Source organism: Eurosta solidaginis, chromosome 4, assembly GCF_040869045.1.
Source record: "Eurosta solidaginis isolate ZX-2024a chromosome 4, ASM4086904v1, whole genome shotgun sequence".
NCBI classification, from domain to species: Eukaryota; Metazoa; Arthropoda; class Insecta; order Diptera; family Tephritidae; genus Eurosta; species Eurosta solidaginis.
This window is the reverse complement of record NC_090322.1, coordinates 24,282,067-24,300,921: the sequence shown is the minus strand read 5'-3', so window position 1 is coordinate 24,300,921 and position 18,855 is coordinate 24,282,067. Positions and strand designations below refer to the sequence as shown.

The 18,855-nt window shown below is 35.0% G+C and overlaps 2 protein-coding genes across 10 annotated transcripts in view; both read left to right on the top strand.

The window, feature by feature from the left end:
- The first annotated feature begins 645 nt into the window (after positions 1 to 645).
- LOC137249319 (zinc finger protein 345-like) overlaps positions 646 to 18,855 on the top strand; it is a 27,557-nt gene continuing 9,347 nt past the window's right edge. Inside the window, exons 1-6 of one of the 4 annotated variants that reach the window (XM_067780673.1) lie at positions 646 to 1,573; positions 1,655 to 1,977; positions 2,047 to 2,146; positions 2,234 to 2,470; positions 2,558 to 2,949; positions 14,412 to 14,523. In XM_067780673.1, coding sequence (XP_067636774.1) covers positions 897 to 1,573; positions 1,655 to 1,977; positions 2,047 to 2,146; positions 2,234 to 2,470; positions 2,558 to 2,921 — 1,701 coding nt within the window. In that variant the 5' untranslated portion in view covers positions 646 to 896 and the 3' untranslated portion in view covers positions 2,922 to 2,949; positions 14,412 to 14,523. Of the gene's footprint in view, positions 1,574 to 1,654; positions 1,978 to 2,046; positions 2,147 to 2,233; positions 2,471 to 2,557; positions 3,471 to 4,209; positions 9,530 to 14,411; positions 14,524 to 18,855 lie in introns of those variants that run through there. The other 3 variants (XM_067780670.1, XM_067780671.1, XM_067780669.1) reach the window with 3 other exon arrangements.
- The window catches only part of LOC137249317 (zinc finger protein 345-like), a 6,319-nt gene continuing 4,620 nt past the window's right edge, over positions 17,157 to 18,855 (top strand). For all 6 annotated transcript variants that reach the window (XR_010952343.1, XR_010952341.1, XR_010952339.1 and 3 more), the window contains exons 1-4: positions 17,157 to 17,917; positions 18,021 to 18,358; positions 18,415 to 18,514; positions 18,582 to 18,818. Coding sequence is in view for 1 of the 6 variants with exons in the window: in XM_067780668.1 (XP_067636769.1) it covers positions 17,268 to 17,917; positions 18,021 to 18,358; positions 18,415 to 18,514; positions 18,582 to 18,818 (1,325 nt within the window). In the remaining 5 variants the exon portion in view is untranslated. The remainder of the gene's footprint in view (positions 17,918 to 18,020; positions 18,359 to 18,414; positions 18,515 to 18,581; positions 18,819 to 18,855) is intronic.

Genomic DNA, 18,855 nt, shown 5'->3' with positions numbered 1-18,855 from the left:
GAGGATTGCAAATAAGAGGATTTGCAGCAAATTCGTTACAATATTTATCCTCTTTGGTCCATGGCGCAACGATACAAGGTGGCAGCATGGAACAGCTGATTTTAAACTTTTTTTTTTTTTTTGATTTGATACATCAACTTCCGGCGTAGTACGATTTTGACATTTGTCCATCGAATTTACAAAAACAAAGTACATGAAATTTTTATTTATGTTTGTAGGTATGTCACCATGCTGCCACCTTGTATCGTTCCGCTATGCTTTGGTCTTTGCAGACTTTCTTATCATTCACAATGGTACACAAATCACAACATTCACTATTGAGAGCCTCGCACCTCTAGCGTTTTACAAATTTACAAATTCAAAGATTTCTGTGCTAAAGCCATAGTGTACAAGTACAAGTGTGTTGACTTATCTGTCAAGCATTATGACAGGCACTCGCTGGATTCGGAATGACAGCGAATTCAAAATGGATACCATTACCGAGTGCGCCGAATAATTGAAAAATTGAAAAGGTCGATACGATTGGTAGTCAAAAATGTGGTCGTTGAGACCAAAAATGCGACTCTAGACCTGAGATTTCCATCAGGTGAGCGAGGCTGTTTGTAGTTTTGACGTTTATCGCTTAGTGAACACACTTGGTATAGGTACACTATGGCTAAAGCAATCAACATACAACCTAGGAAATACATCACTACCCAAGTACAACCTGGCGCTATACGGACACAAAGATCCGTGCCATTATCAATACTCACAAAACGAGTATTCAAAGCCCAAAAACAAAAAAAAAAAGATTTCTGTGCAAAACAATCAAGCTATTTATGAGAATACATGCGGTTTTTATGTTAGAAGACAGTTTGGTGGTCATCTTTGGTTTGGTGCTTAACTAGCAGGAAAATATGAACACAAAAACTGACCAAACACTCGACGTTCTGTGTCGGACTTGTATGCAAGAACTAATTGAGACGTCTTCGGATGCTGTCAACACAAAACCAGAGCAACGTTGGCAATCCATCTTTGACACCATTGAGGAATTTGGATCTTTACATATTGCCGAACTATTGTCCAGCTCAGTGCCGAATATCGAAGTGAAAATAAATGATGAACTGCCGCAGAAGATATGTCATAAATGTTTGAAACAGTTGCAATGTATTTATCGGTTTCAAGAGATGTGCTTACAAGCCCAACAGCACCTACAAAAATTTGTTGTTGGCAAAGCTAATGCTAATTTGAAAATAGTAACGGAGGCAGCGGTAGAGCATGTAATGACCGCAAAAGATTTAGCGGAGCAGAGCATTGAATTTAACTATATGCATACTTTGCCGGTAGCAACGCAATCAAGTGATTTGGTTGATCCTCTTCAAAGTATAAACGAGGTAAAATTGGAAAGCTGTAATGGTTTAGAAACTGATAACGTATATCTGAGAAATGAGCTATGTGGTGCCGGCAAGCAAAATGAAGAATATAGCTGCGGCGGAACACTGCTTTCAATGGTTGCTATTAAAAAGGAATTTATGGATATAGATGAAATAGATCAACAAGAACGTTTGCCACTGCTACAACAACAACGTTTGCCGTAAGTACGAATATATGAAGACTTGCTTTAATATCAGTATACCCTTTATATAAGCACTTACATAAACATATTACTTTATAGCTCGTCCGAAAATACTTGTGCTGTATGTAATAAATATTTTGAATTTCCGGGTCTTTTACAAAATCACTTGAAGATTCATCAAAAGGATGTATATGACTATAGTCGTTATGAATGTAACTTATGTAACCGAATTTTCTACAAGCCAGAAACGCTACAAAAGCATCGTATAGAACATGACAGCAAAGCAGGTGTACCTACCTATACTTGTGATTTATGCAATAAGTCGCACAAAAACAATTCTGCTTTATGGAGGCATAAAAAGACTCAACATTCAGATAAAAGCGAAATGGCAAAAAAATACGCATGCGAATGGTGCGATAAGGGTATACACGATCTTATATATACTATAAAATTATTGATTTAATTTAATAAGAAAAAAAAATATCTTCTAGCGTTTACACTATCTGCAGTGTTAAAAGATCACGAACGTATACATACCGGGGAGCGACCATACTTGTGCCCCGTGTGTGGCAAGTCATTCCGCATGCCAGGGTACTCAATTAGATATATACATCTTATTTACAACGCAGTATTTATGTAAGAACTACTATTGTTTCATTGTCTAAATTTTAACTGTAGTTCGCTGAAGGAGCATAGTTTTCGTCACGAAGGTGTCAAGCGGTATGAGTGTCCTAGTTGCCCGATGAAATTCAGTTGTAGTAGCGATTTGTCCCATCACAAACTTTTACATGGTGAAATCAAACGACATGTTTGCGATATATGTGCTTCTCGTTTTGCTACATTAAACGAGTTAAAAAGGCATAAAAGGTATCATACCGGCGAAAGACCATTCAAATGCGATTATTGTGATAAGCGGTATGTCTTGCCTACAAATCTGAATAATGTACACACAAATAATGAAATTTGCTTTTATTACTTACTGAAATAATTAAAATAATATAGCTTCGTGTTGCGCGATAAGTGCCGTCGTCATATGCTCACCCATACTGGCGAAAAACCATTCAAATGCAAATATTGCGAACGCGCCTTTACCCAAAGTGGTGATCATATCAAGCATTTACGTGTTCATATTGGTGAAAATGTCTATAGGTGTGAACTTTGTCCATCGGCTTTTCGTTTGTTATCCGAGAAACGCTCACATTTTGCAACGCATAAGAACGATGATGAGGAAACGCGGGAACGAAATAAGAAGGCATTAAAAGAAGAGGAAGCTAAATTACATTTGAAAGCGTCATCAATAAAGAAAACTCAAGTTGCTAGTGATACAGTGATTGCAGAGAGTGATAACGGACAAGACACGAAGTAGTTAGCCATCCTTAAAAAAAGGAGAATGGGTAGGTTTTTCGTACTTTTCATATTTTACCAATAGCCGTGTTTTTTTTACACGTGTATACGTTTCGTTTGCGAGTGAAAAAAAAAAACGCCTATCCTCGCTTAGATAATGCTTAGGAGACCCATCTAGAATTAGTGTAGAGGATGAAACAAAAACACATATTTCAGTTACATCTGAGTATAATGCGTATTGAACTTTAGTAGGACAAATTTTATGCGAAACAATTTCAGGGGTGTATTTAAAGTTTGTCGCTTAGCAGTCCATATAAAGTTTAAGCGTAAACGTATATAGAAGCAAAAAAAAAAAACCCAGCTATTATCACTATTTGTTTCAAAAGCGTCCTTTCTCAGAATTTGGCCGAAGACCGCCTTATCTTAAAATATTGTTTCGGTAATAGTCTAGTTGAGGGGTCGACTGCTAATACGCTACCAAAAATATCGAGAGAGAGGTGTCAAACGACGCGTCTTGACATCAGTATTAATAATCGGAAGGCGGAAAATAAAAATTTTAACGCGTTCAAAAGATATTAACGAAAAACCGAAAAAGACCCGCGGGTACCTCCGAAACCGGGGGTCGGATCCATAGTATTTTTGCGCAGAACACCTTTCTGCGTTGGCGGCCTTCGGCCGCGCTTATAAAAAATAACCCTGGGCTACGCCATGCCAAGTCCGGGTGTGTGGTATAACCGTGGCTACCGCCACGGTGATGCACAATTTTTTTTTGTGGGTACAAACACAACAACAACCACAGGGAAATCGCCAACTTTAACTGCAAATATCTCCGGACAGAGATAAAATTTTTCTTTTCCGCCTTCGGATTATTGTTCTCGAGATTAATACGCGTATTTTGACACCTCACTCGATATTTTTGGTAGCGTATTAGCAGTCGACCCCTCAACTAGACTATTACCATTGTTTCATAAATGCAATCCCTCACGCTAAAATGTTAACATTTAATTAACAATACATTAATGTATTATTTGAATTAAGGCGAATGAAATTCTGACTAAGGTCGTTTTTTTAATACATTAGGGGGACTCATTAAAGCATATAAATTTATAAGGTGGAAAATTATATCCATTGACACACGCTGTTATATGAACGCACCTAGTAATATTCTTGATAAACTTAATTGTCGATTAGCTGTATTATTGTCAAAAAATGTTTGATTATTATACAAATTAAAAAATTTCAAGATTAAGTGAAAAATCAAACCTAAAACATATTTACTATGAAATTCTTGTACATTGTTTACTATATAGTTTGGCAGCTTAATTCGAGGTTATGTTGCAAATAGAGTGGAAGGCACTCGCAGGCCGTGAAAATAGGCACTCGAATGAAGTGGAATGAAGAACAGTAGGAAGACCAGAATTGCATTGGATCAATCATTCCATCAATATTAAAGATAAATTTTGAAAAAATAATTAAATACTTGAGTATAAGCAAACATTTTCTTTCAATTACTGCAACTAAGGTGTCCTAGATGCTATATATTCCAAAATTATAACATTTTATGTCTGTTTAAAAATTTAACTTCAATTTCCCCAAGATTTCCGTAATATGGCCATTAGTGATGTTTGTGTGTGTGTGCAAATTTTGAGCGATCAGCTGTTAGTTGCGCTACTTGGTAAAGTTTACAATGTTCTTGTAAATGACTTGCTGATATCTTAGATTTCTGATGAAAAGGACGTCAATTATGTTTGCATGGTTGCATTCCTTTGAGTTTACTGCGTTTACACCATGAAATGTGCGCGTAAATTTATACTAACGCCCCGATTCTAGTGTGGTAACAATATTCTTCACCACGGTAACGAAATCATGTAGCAACTTTTACACCCTTTTGGTATTCTATCAGCGAAGTAGCCGGATAATTTTTTACCCACAGAAGTAAGCGGTTACATCGAAATAACCACACAACAACTGTTGTATAGAAAAAGGCAAAACTGAAAAATAAAGAATTGTAAGCGAAAATAATTAAAGATAATAGTAAAAAAGTGTTGCCTATTGCTATACATATTTGTTTACATTATGTACTTTCACAGAATAAATTACAATATATCTATGTAGAAACTTATCATGCATAAAATGCATATACACATCGTCCCGTTTATTCGTTAACCTCGTATCTACAAGAGAGACATTTTCTGTAAAGCGAACACGGTTGCCACACCATGTTTTCATTTGGGACCAAAATTCATCGAAAAAAGGACCAAATTTTTGTGTTATTTTATTAGTATAAAATACAAAATTTTAGGATGTTTCCATATGAAATTTTACTAAACATAGTGAAGACTTTCTTTAATTCAAGTTGAACAAACAAATATATGTACACGCAACCAAAAATGGTACTATATTTTGACATAGGATAAGTCTATGCCTTTCACCAACCAAACGTTGTGAACCTAGTTTTGGTCACAAAGCTCTTGGTTCTAGCATTATGTTGTTGATTGCAATGAAATAAAATGTATAGTGCAGTTAGGTTTTAGTAAGAAACGGTTCAAAATTTGCGTTCTTGTGTTGCCGAACTATGTATGTGGAAAACTCAGTAAATCATATATGAAACTAGGCAATTTTGTTAGTGCTATTGGTCCCTTGAATCTGATATTTTAGTCGTCTCTTATGACAGGCATACCTACCGCAGGTATATTCTGACCCCCTAACACGCTGGGGTGCTGGGTGAGAAAGATTTAAATATCAACGTGACAAACGAGAAGTAATGCATAGAATTTCTTTGTATAAGTTTTGAAAGTGTTAGGCTCACGTCAGAGTGCTCGCTATAAGCTATGCTAGGCGAGAAGCAATTTTTATTTCCATATATTTTACATAGTGTTGTATAAAGGCTTGGTTTCCTCGAAAGCGGTGCCGGTATATAGCGGGCATTACATAGCGGTAGAGTACACCGCTATTGACAAAGCGGTGAACATTTTGTCATATATTTATAAAATAAACAATATTTTTGAATTAAAATTTTTATGAACCTGTTTTATTTTTGTATGTGCAGTTAAAAAAATATGACAAAAAACTAAAAAAAAGGAAAAATGTAAAATAAAGTTTTGTGGATCGTCTGCAGTTAGTGTTCATAGTTTCCAACAAAGCGGTGCCGCTGAAAACGGGGAGTATAGCGGCCGTTCTTTAGCGGTCGTAATAAAGCGGCACAGCTTTCCGAGAAAATCAAGCCTTAACTGATCGAAATATTATTATAAAGCAAGAGTTTTTTTTTAATTAATCGGTTATTTCATCAACAATTAACGACAATTTGTTTGCCAACACTTTTCTTTTTAATGCCTGGCATAAATTATATCCTAGGTGAAATGTTATTGTTCTGGTACATTTTATTGAGTGAACAATTTTTTATGGTGAGAGTTCCATTGAAGTAAATTCAAAATTATATGGGGGCTAACGAAAGTGTGGCGAATTTTTGGGCAATATTGTGAATTTTTACCTGAGTGAAAAGAAAGAAAAGTACCAGTCGTGGACCAGCGGGCCAAACGGGGTTGGAAGGGACCATTTTTGGTCCAAATGGACCAAAGTGGCAACCGTGAAAGCGAAGAAAACTACCTTTAAAATTTCTCCACAGGCACTGGTGAGTTTTTCAGGGACGACAGCGTTACCACTTTGGCCAGAATCGCGGATAAAAGAACTGGTAACGATATTCGGTTACATAATGTTCTGGGTACTATTTTACCGGTAACGCTGAGAATCGGGGCGTAATTGTGTAAACGATTTTTCATACAAAATTTGACAGTTCGTTTACGCACTAGATAAATTTATACGTTTACACACTTTATAAGGTTAAATGTGTCCCCCTATTATTGAGGCAACATAGGGTGATATTTGCCGTCATCCAGTGAGTTTTATAGCTGCGGCTCACGCTCATTTCTCACGGGAATACTCTGTTACGGTCTGCTGTTATAGGGTACGGTTACGGTCCACTTGGGAGCGTGTTCGTGCGAACACACCTAGTGACTGGTGATGGGGCGAAAGTTGCTATACAAAAGTATCGAAACAAAGAAATAAAAATTCGGCGATCACTAGCGAAAAAATTTGCCATGAGTTTCCGGCGAACGATAAACACACTTAGACATTGAGAGAAGAAAAGAAAGGAAAAAACTCTCGAAGAAGCCGTTATACAAACGAGAAGGTCGTTTGAAAGTCACTAAATTTATGGAAGCTTAGAATAACAGAACATGTGTTTCTTCCGCTAATTCTCGGAATTTGGTGGAAAGATTTGGATTTGCTTCAGCCTAATTTTTGGCGGCCCTGCGATTATACAAAAGGATCTTGTAACATCTATTGGCACAACGTCTACAGCAAAGGCGTCAAGCACCGATACTGCTTCAGTAACTTTATTGCTCACATCAACTGCGCATCCCCAACTATACTCAACTAATCGCAAAACACCTTCGCCGGCTGTGCACGTATTCAAGTGAGTATTGTTGATGAACCAAAAGACTGCAACGAGGAATTGCAGGCCGATTCCTTAACCCAACTTATAAAAGAACAAACAGGTAAATGCCCAGAAACTAGGAAGAGTCGATAGCGCAAAGTCCATTCCGACAAACCTCTTTTCTACTCGTCTATTTTGGGTGGTAATAAACATTACCGCGGTTGTGTTGTGTTGGCACAAACTCAACGTATAGAATATCCAGTTGAAGTAGGTCGGCGTTTCACAGTCACACCTAGTGAGGAAAGTACTAGTGATTCCGATTCGGATTCAGACGGCACTAAACTAATTGTGATGAGAACCCTTGGTATCCGAAGATAAACCCCTTTCTCTACGTTTACGAAGTACACTACCACCTTCGGGAAAGCGTCCGACACCACCTCCGCCTCCAGGACCAGCAGTACGCTGCAACATAATACAACGAACGCCAAAATTAGCCCCAAGTCATACAGGTCGTAAAAGTCAACACGAAGTTTTATTGCCACCAGGTTCACTCGATCACCTCGGACCAGAGTGCAACAACCACCAACAGTACCACAACCAACAACAGCGTCAATTTCACCAGCAAAATCAACATCACCAGTAACCACGCCGGCAGAGGCCCACGGTACGTACTCTGGCGGCCATGTAAGTACCAGCCATGTATGAACTTCAAAATAATTACCCTACAAAAAATTTTTGGTCATAAAACTTACCCACGCCCATGCAAATGTGACAAGGAATATAATCCATGACTGTATAATAGCTAGTCAAATGACGTGGAATGACGAGAGCGTTTTGCAGGGTAGTTAAAGAAACTTCTAAGTGGTACTTAGAGGGTTTTATACAGTCCGGTTGAACTATTTAACAAGGGTCGATTTTTTTTTGTCAAATTGTATTATTGAATACTCGAAATTGTTAGCTATACAACAAGGAGCATACATTTCCTTTTTATATATATATATATATATATATATATATACATGAATCCCTATTGCGGGCAATATCTTTCGAACAACAAGACGAAAGTAATATACGTGCACGTAATACATATTGCTATCGCAATTTCATCTTTATTGCTTTTGTAACCACTTTTCTTAGTACATATTACATATTAGTATCATTATATTATGCGCATTATACCAATTGATATTTAGTTACACCCAAAAGTAAGTTCTACTACGACCACATAATAATTTTGTAAGAGAGCCCCAAATATCGAAATTTGTATCCAAACTTTATAGTCTTAAAATATGTTTTGTGAATGTGAATGAAAAAGAAAAAAATTCAACCAAATTCTTAGATTCCAACTTTTTTGCATGTGAACACGTCTTGCACTTCACCACACACAATCCAATTTCAATGTTAACCAGTTAACAGCAGAAAATTCTCTGTCAACAGTTTCAGCTGGTGTATAAATTCTCTGGATTTTCTCTTAATATGATTTCTTTGTGGGAATATAGGTATTTAGTAGGATTAATTAAATTTAAATTTTATTACTTGTAGCAATATATTTGCTTGTTTTATGATTTAATATGAATTTGAACTTAATTAATATAATAATAGCAATATATTTGCTTGTTTTATGTTGATGCAAATTTCAGAAATTTTGCTTATTTCTTTACAAACAAAAACCTATTCATATACCCAAAATATGCCCTTTCATGAAATTTATGTAAATTAATCATACATTTATGAATTATCCCATCCCTTTTTGTTTATAAATTAAAATGTTAGGAAAATGTATGCAAATTGAAATATGCATGCAAATAGTGTTTTGCCGACGGCATTTGCACACTTGGAATTTCTGTGCACACGAAATCCATTGCATATTTATAAAACGTTAATTTGCATAAAATGTATGCATATTAACCATGAAGTATGAATTATTAATAAATTGAAAAATTGAAATAAATAAAATATTTGATAACAATTGAATAAATAAAAAAATATTTAGTTATTATTTGGACTATGGGTGGGAGGGGAGGTACCTATAAAGAAATTTCCTAAAGCATTTTATATGTGTTATTCAGTACAATGATGTAAGTACCTATGTATTTGAATATTTTCAAAGGCAGGTTTGATAAGCCAAGTCAAACTTAAATACATTTGACCTGCCTCAAATCAACCCTTAAATATGTAAATAAGACCAACAATACACAAAAGACATGTGCCTGTTGATCAGATGTTGAGCCAGGCATGCTTAACGAACGAAACGATATCATTTCGTTATGATAATCAACGCTAATAAACGAAACGAAGTCACTTCGTTTCGTTTATTAACGTTAAGATCGTCAATTTAACGTTAATTTGTCGTTCTTAACGTTAACAAACGAAACGAAATGACTTCGTTTCGTTTATTAACGTTGATTATCGTAACGAAATGATATCGTTTCGTTCGTTAAGCATGCCTGTGTTGAGCATTGTATCATTGAATATATATCTATGAAATACAAACCAAAGCAAAAAAGTACAAATGTACATACATATATACATATTCAATAATACTCCAATTAAAGGCATGTATAAAAAGCTTGGTCGCTTTGATGCTGTGGCAGTGTCTTAAGTTATTAACAAAACAACTTGTCGCTTTCCGCGTTATGAAGCGACCAAATCAATTATGGTAATCCGCGTATACGGCCATGGATATGTAAATATCAATGCTCGTAGCAATTAGCCGACGAAATACAATAGGCACGAGCCAAATTATGTGTCGTCGGTGGTTAAAAGTGTTGCCGTTTATACCTTTAATAACTCACAGCTAAAAGGGGAATTTATTATAAAATTAAAATAAACGAATTTATTGCTCTTTTGCGAAATAATGTTATATTTCTTCGCAAAATTACTTTAATTTATTTCGCCGCTCCCATATATTAATTTTTATCTATGAAAATAATGTTCTTACTTTGTACTGACATGTGATAAACAAGTCAGCATATACAGTATGACGTCACAGTGCGAATTCGGGCCAGAAACGGGTAAAACACCACTCTTATGTAGCAACTGCAACACAGTTGCTGCAAATTTGGCTGCGTGACTGCGCGAACAATTTTTCGGCAGAATATGATAGGGGGTTTCAAATAGCAAATAAAAATGTCCATAAGCTGTGACAACTCGGCAATTCAGGATATGAGAAAATTATTTGCAATAATTTATATGAACAATGGATGGAAATTTTTAGATTATATTGCTAATATGTTAGTGGACATTTACTGGGCAATATCTGTGCATGTTTATTTGCATTTTTTACTACCATATTAGTACTTTCATACAGGCTTATAAATAGTTTGGTATTATTTCAAAGGAAAAGTGCGGGGTTATGAAAGTAGTTATGCTCGTCATAATGAATACCCCCAATATGCATCGAAGTTGGAATTTTTAAAATCGCAAAAATTTGTCTTTTGACGATTTTATCAGAGAATTTAAACACAATGAGAAGGCGTTTTTGCTAGATTCCAACTTTTTTGCATGTGAACACGTCTTGCACTTCACCACACACAATCCAATTTCAATGTTAACCAGTTAACAGCAGAAAATTCTCTGTCAACAGTTTCAGCTGGTGTATAAATTCTCTGGATTTTCTCTTAATATGATTTCTTTGTGGGAATATAGGTATTTAGTAGGATTAATTGAATTTAAATTTTATTACTTGTAGCAATATATTTGCTTGTTTTATGTTGATGCAAATTGCAGAAGTTTTGCTTATTTCTTTACAAACAAAAACCTATTCATATACCCAAAATATGCCCTTTCATGAAATGTTTGTAAATTAATCATACATTTATGAATTATCGCATCCCTTTTTGTTAATAAATTAAAATGTTAGGAAAATGTATGCAAATTGAAATATGCATGCAAATAGTGTTTTGCCGACGGCATTTGCACACTTGGAATTTCTGTACACGAAATCCATTGCATATTTATGAAACGGTAATTTGCATAAAATGTATGCATATTAACCATGAATATTAATAAATTGAAAAATTGAAATAAATAAAATATTTGATAACAATTGAATTAATAAAAAAATATTTAGTTATTATTTGGACTATGGGTGGGAGGGGAGGTACCTATAAAGAAATTTCCTAAAGCATTTTATATGCGTTATTCAGTACAATGATGTAAGTACCTATGTACTTGAATATTTTCAAAGGCAGGTTTGATAAGCCAAGCCAAACTTAAATACATTTGACCTGCCTCAAATCAACCCTTAAATATGTAAATAAGACCAACAATACACAAAAGACATGTGCCTGTTGATCAGATGTTGAGCATTGTATCATTGAATATATATGTATGAAAATACAAACCAAAGCAAAAAAGTACAAATGTACATACATATATACATATTCAATAATACTCTAATTAAAGGCAGACATGTATAAAAAGCTTGGTCGCTTTGATGCTGTGGCAGTGTCTTAAGTTATTAATAAAACAACTTGTCGCTTTCCGCGTTATAAAGCGACCAAATCAATTATGGCAATCCGCGTATACGGCCATGGATATGTAAATATCAATGCTCGTAGCAATTAGCCGGCGAAATACAATAGGCACGAGCCAAATTATGTGTCGTCGGTAGTTAAAAGTGTTGCCGTTTATTTCTTTAATAACTCACAGCTAAAAGGGGAATTTATTATAAAATTAAAATAAACGAATTTATTGCTCTTTTGCGAAATAATGTTATATTTCTTCGCAAAATTACTTTAATTTATTTCGCCGCTCCCATATATTAATTTTTATCTATGAAAATAATGTAAAATTCTTACTTTGTACTGACATGTGATAAACAAGTCAGCATATACAGTATGACGTCACAGTGCGAATTCCGGCCAGAAACGGGTAAAACACCACTCTTATGTAGCAACTGCAACACAGTTGCTGCAAATTTGGCTGCGTGACTGCGCGAACAATTTTTCGGCAGAATATGATAGGGGGTTTCAAATAGCAAATAAAAATGTCCATAAGCTGTGACAACTCGGCAATTCAGGATATGAGAAAATTATTTGCAATAATTTATATGAATAATGGATGGAAATTTTTAGATTATATTGCTAATATGTTAGTGGACATTTACTAGGCAATATCTGTGCATGTTTATTTGCATTTTTTACTACCATATTAGTACTTTCATACAGGCTTATAAATAGTTTGGTATTATTTCAAAGGAAAAGTGCGGGGTTATGAAAGTAGTTATGCTCGTCATAATGAATACCCCCAATATGCATCGAAGTTGGAATTTATAAAATCGCAAAAATTTGCCTTTGACGATTTTATCAAATGCCATGTTGCCGAATTGCAAAATTCTATCATCAATTTGGACAACTTAAGAAGAAGAATTTATGAATGAAAAATCAAGAGGAAGCTAGTTTTCAGGATTTTGTGATTTACATACAAAACATAAGCATACATATGTAAATATGTATGTGTGCTTGTGCGTATGGTTGGATGGTTGAAGTGAATTTTGTTGGCTTTGTCAACATGCGAATATAAAAATATTTCTTAGCTTACATATGAACATAGATTTGTACATAGGCTTGTGCGTAAGAATAATTTTTGTTGGAAGTGGTTGATTGAAACCGTTTGTCTTTTATTTGAACATGTGAATGTACAAACATTTGTTAGCTTATGCATGGATATTTTGGTATCAATGAAGTGGGTGGGAAATGGGGGTGTAGGCTGATCTTTAGTTTAGGAATATATGTGTGTACATATATACCAATCTAGGTTTGTTTATACCCACTCACCATTTAGGTGATTAAATTTTCAATTTCCCTACATATCAATATAATTTGATTACTCTTTCTGGCAAAATAATGAGTTACCATACAATTGAACAAAAGCAATAATCAAATATGAATACTTTAGATGATCAAACACTGAATATATTTTTTCAACCACATTTTGGAATCATATTTGAATCAAATGTGTTTACTTTAGGAGATCAAAAATTTATAATAATTTTTAATTCAGCTTTCTGAATCTTTTTTGACTATATTTGTTGACTGAATAATGTATTTTATACTTGCCAAATTTTTCTTTACATTGGAGCTGCTCAACCCCTATACACTTGTAGCACTTTTGTTTTTGTTTTGCCCTGAATCATAGGCACAGATTCAAATTCACACTTTGAATATAAAAAAAATCAAGTAAGGACAGGACTATCTTCGGCTGTGCCGAAGACTTCAACCTTCCAACCATCATAATTTATTTACAAAAAATCAGAGAATTCAAATTTCCAATATATTTGCTCTGATCAGATATTTTTTGGTAACAGACGAACAGAGGAAATCGTTAAGAGAATTTTCTGTTACGTCTTGCACCCTGTTAAGTTAACATTAATTTGGGGAATAGTGGTGAAGTGCAAGACGTGACACATGCAAATGGATCGTAAGCAGTGGATGCCAAAATAACGCCTTCTCATTGTGTTTAAATTCTCTGATAGTAACAAGTGCTCCAACCATCGTTATCAGTATTCTTTTCAAAATAATACAGCATGTGACTCTAACTGCTTTGAAATTGAAAAAGTGAATAGCTTCAAATACCTAGGAGTCACAATTGACCGTAATCTATACTGGAATGAGCAAATCGCAACTGTAAGAAAATACTTACTTTCAACCAATCGTATACTTTACCGTCTTAGAAAATACGTTCCAAACCATACACTGAAAACAGTTTATTATAGTATATTTCATTCAAAATTAGAATATGGAATAAGTTGCTGGGGTGGTGCTCACTCCAATAAAATAAATCAATTAACTGTACTGCAAAAATGTGCAGTAAGGAAAATTTTTAATTGTCCACGTCGGACTCACTCCTTTGACTTATTTAGAAGATCAAAAATATTCCCAGTTCGGCATTTGTTCTATTACAAAGTTTTAAAAATTTTTTACATGAGAGGTGGCTATTTGCAAAATCCCACACGAGGAATCTACAGCCTGCGTAGTAATCATAGCACACTTGTTTCTTTACCAGTTTTTCGAACAACATTGTTTAGAAATTCCTACACTGTCTTATCCTGCAATCTTTTTAATTCCCTTCCAGAAAACATACGAGACATTAGATCCAGATCTGTGTTTTTAAAAAAAAATAAAAACTTGGCTTCTTGAGTTTGATACCCTACAGATAGAAATTTTGATGCACTACGTTGTATAATATAGTCTTTAATTTTATATATGCATTGTATAGTTTTGAATTTTCTTTTTGCTGTTTTCTTATGAGGAATTCTGTAAACTTAGCTTTTGTATTCTTTCTTCAAATTGTTTCATGACTTAATTTAGTCAATTTATTTTTGAAATATCTTATTCTCATTTTAAATAAATTTTTTTTTATATATATCTTGTATTCTTTTTTTTGTTCACCCCACTACTACTATTTATACAATGGAATTTGTTAAAACATGATGTGACATACAACACTATTTTTATTATATAAAATAAAGATGTCACTAACTATTCTCTAAGTAATGATATTGTAGACATGTAAAATTAAGCTATCGAATATGTACATACGCTTATGAGAATAATGAAATAAATAATAATCTAATCTAATCGATTATTGGTGCCGCTAAGGTCGTAACCAATTGGTTTTTGGTTACCATCGTAACGATAAACAGCTGATTACGTTAGGGATACGACTACAGCGATACGACATACGGCACCAATGACTTCCGCTTAAAGGGCTAATTAATGATGACTTATAACCATAAAACCATAACCAGATAAAACAGCTGATCGAACCTACCTTATGGAAATTAATGTAATCGATTAATGGTGCCATACCATAACACTAACGCCATAACTATACCATAGCCAACCAATTGGTTTTTGGTTTTTCGCCATATCCATAACCTAAAAATATTTGAGTTGGTGAATTTATTAACTTTTTGTGTATTTTATTTATCGTTTTGGATACGTTTTGACTAAGAGACTTATTTTTTGTGGAATATGTTTGTAATTTTTTTCGTTTTCTTCAGTTTTATGAAATTTTCACGATTTTTAAGTTAAGGTACCATTAATCGATCACATTGGAGATGGATATGGATATGGGTATGGTTACTACTATGGCGTTAGGGTTAAGGAAGTTTAATTTGGCCTTAAGAAGTACAACCATGGTTCAATTATGTACAGGTTGGCTCATCTCATCAGCTGATTTTATTTATGTCATTGCATGGTCGAAGGGATTGTCAAAAGGAGATGGCAAACTCAAAATAAAACCAACACATTGGCAACATTTTACTTACACATACAAAAACTGCTAAGTTTTATGTTTCCATTCCATACCATTCGCACCAACACCAATACACAGATTTTGACAATTTGAACAGACATGTTTTGTTGCTTTACAGATGAGCCAACCTGTACATAGTTGAACCATGAGTACAACAGTGCCAAATAGCATCCACAAAAAAAAAACGAACAAGAACAAGCATTTTATCAGGTGAGCGTGGCTGTGTATGTGCCATAGCGGAACAATACAAGGTGGCAGCATGGTGACATACCTACAAACATAAATAAAAATTTCATGTACTTTGTTTTTGTAAATTCGATGGACAAATGTCAAAATCGTACTGCGCCGTATTTTGATGTATCAAATCAAATAAAAAAAGCTTAAAATCAGCTGTCCCATGCTGTCACCTTGTATCGTTGCGCAATGGTATGTGCGTGCTGCTACAAATCCTACTTGTAGACCTTTACAATGGCGATGAATATCATTTCAGATGAAGCGTACGATATTTCCAATGTATTTTTTTCCTCCCCTAAACCCCAAAACACACAAACGTGTCACCTAGCACTCGCTGGCACTGAAACTGATTTAGAAGCCGAAAATAGGCCCATCCCTGCCTTAAATATATAAAATTATTCCAACCACTGCAAAAAATTCAGTTCCTTGTCCACTAAATAGGTGACTGACGTATTGTATCAACTTAAAGGGCGAATTAATGGTGACTTATAACCATAAAGCCATAACCAGATAAAACAGCTGATCGAATCTACCTTAAGGAAATCAATGTAATCGAGTTAGCGTTATGGTACGGCACCATTAATCGATTACATTGATTTCCATAAGGTAGGTTCGATCAGCTGTTTTATCTGGTTATGGCTTTATGGTTATAAGTCACCATTAATTCGCGCTTAAGCCGGGCACTTCGCTTGCAAAGTAGTGAGGGCCCAAAATCGATTTTTTTTTAATTAAAAACGCAGTGTTCTATTACAAATCACACAAGAAGACTGCGCATGTGAACATTAGATCAGCTGTTTTTTATGACGTATGAATTGGCGCTTTTCCTTTAGCTCTTTTTTTTCTCGCTCCTTGTTTCATTCGCTCAAGGGCATAGTGTACAAGTACAAGTGTGTTGACTTATCTGTCAAGCATTCTGACAGGCACTCGCTGGATTCGGAATGACAGCGAATTCAAAATGGATACCATTACCGAATGCTCCGAATGATTGAAAAATTGAAAAAGTCGATACGATTCGTAGTCAAAAATGTTGTCGTTGAGACCAAAAATGCGACTCTAGACCTGAGATTTCCATCAGGTGAGCGAGGCTGTTTGTAGTTTTGACGTTTATCGCTTAGTGAACACACTTGGTATAGGTACACTATGCTCAAGGGTCGACTGTGACATAGATGCGCAGAACGAAGAAATGTTGAACTCGTGAATGCGGAATCTAGGTACTTAATTCAAAGAGGATATATATCTATCCTCTTTGGTTAATTTGTGGTGTTCTCTGCAGAACGATGAAAATATCGAAGTGGAGAAATGTAACGATAATCAAGTCTATCGATACATCCTAAAACAACACCTATCGTGTACTGCGGCATCTCTAGATATTAGCATTTCATCAACTTGTATACATATTATTTCTTAACAAAATTTACCATCAATTAAATCGAGAATATGAACACTCCAAGTGGACAATTTTTTGATTTTCTGTGTCGAACATGCATGCGCGAACTAGTTGCGAGGTCCTCAGATGGGATCAACTCTAAACCAGAGCAACGGTGGCAATCTATCTTTGACAAAATCGGAGAAGGTGCATCTATAGCCGAATTGCTTACCAGAGCAATACCACAAATAGAAGTGCAGCCAAGTGATGAGCTACCAAAGAAAATCTGTCGTAAATGCTTGGAACAATTACAGTGTTTCTACCGTTTTCAAGAGATGTGTGTACAATCGCAGCACCAGATACGAGAACTGATTGCTAAAATCAATTTTAATATAGAATCGAAGTTAAGAGAAACCGCAGTAGAACACAAAATAAGCGCCAACGAATTTTCTGTACAAATATCCCATTTAGAAGACAACGAACAGATGAATGAATTGGTACCAGTGAATACTTTGCCGGAAGCACCACAGCCAAGTAATATTGAACCTCTACAAACCATTGACGATGTAAATGTAGAAAACTGTAATAATTCTAAAGCTGATGACAGCGTAAATCTAATAAATGCGCTATGTAATGAGATTGAACCCAAAGCTGAATATAGCTATGGCGTTACACCGACTTCAACGGTCACTAAACAAAATGAAGAGAAGGCAGTAGATACGTAAGTATTACAAGTAAGCTCACCGTAAGTACGAATGTTTTGAAAAGGCATGTCATAATACACATGTACATAAGATCTAATTTAAATATATGAAACTTTTTAGCTCTTCTCCAAATCTCTGTCCAATATGTAAGAAATCCTTTAAACAGCGGCGCCTTTTGCAATATCACTTAAAACGTCATAAAAAGAAAAAAATCCCTAAGGAAAAAATCGAATATTTCCGTTATGAATGCAATATTTGTGATCGTTTTTTCTATAAGCCTGAATCGCTACAGAAGCATCGTTTGGAACACGACAGTACAGCGGGTGTGCGTACTTATACTTGTGATGTGTGCAACAAGAAGTTGAGTTCGGTTCAAACCTTATGGAGCCATAAAAAGAACAAACATTCAGATAAAAAAGATATAGCAAAAAAATATGCATGCGAATTTTGTGATAAGGGTATGACTGAAATATATTACATTAATAATGGTTAATATTAAAAAAATATCTCACAGCTTTTGCCCTTTCTTCTGTATTGAAAACTCATGTGCGTACACATACTGGTGAGCGACCGTACTTGTGTCCAGAGTGTGGCAAGGCATTTAGCACGTCAGGGTACATAATTTCATTTAGTTTATTTTAAATTTTTTTATTTTCCGTTTTTATGTGTTTTAATTTGTAGTCAGATGAATCAGCATCGTTTTCGTCACAATAACGTCAAGCGTTTTGAGTGTCCAAACTGCCCAATGAAGTTCAGTTGTAGCAGTGACCTGTCCAAACACAAACTAGTACATGATGAAATCAAACGACACGCCTGCGATACATGTGGTGATCGCTTCGCCAAATCACACGAGTTAAAAACACATAAAATGTATCATAATGGCATAAAACCATTTAAATGTGATTATTGTGATAAGCGGTATGTCGTGTCTCAGAATATGTAGGCAGTTCACAAG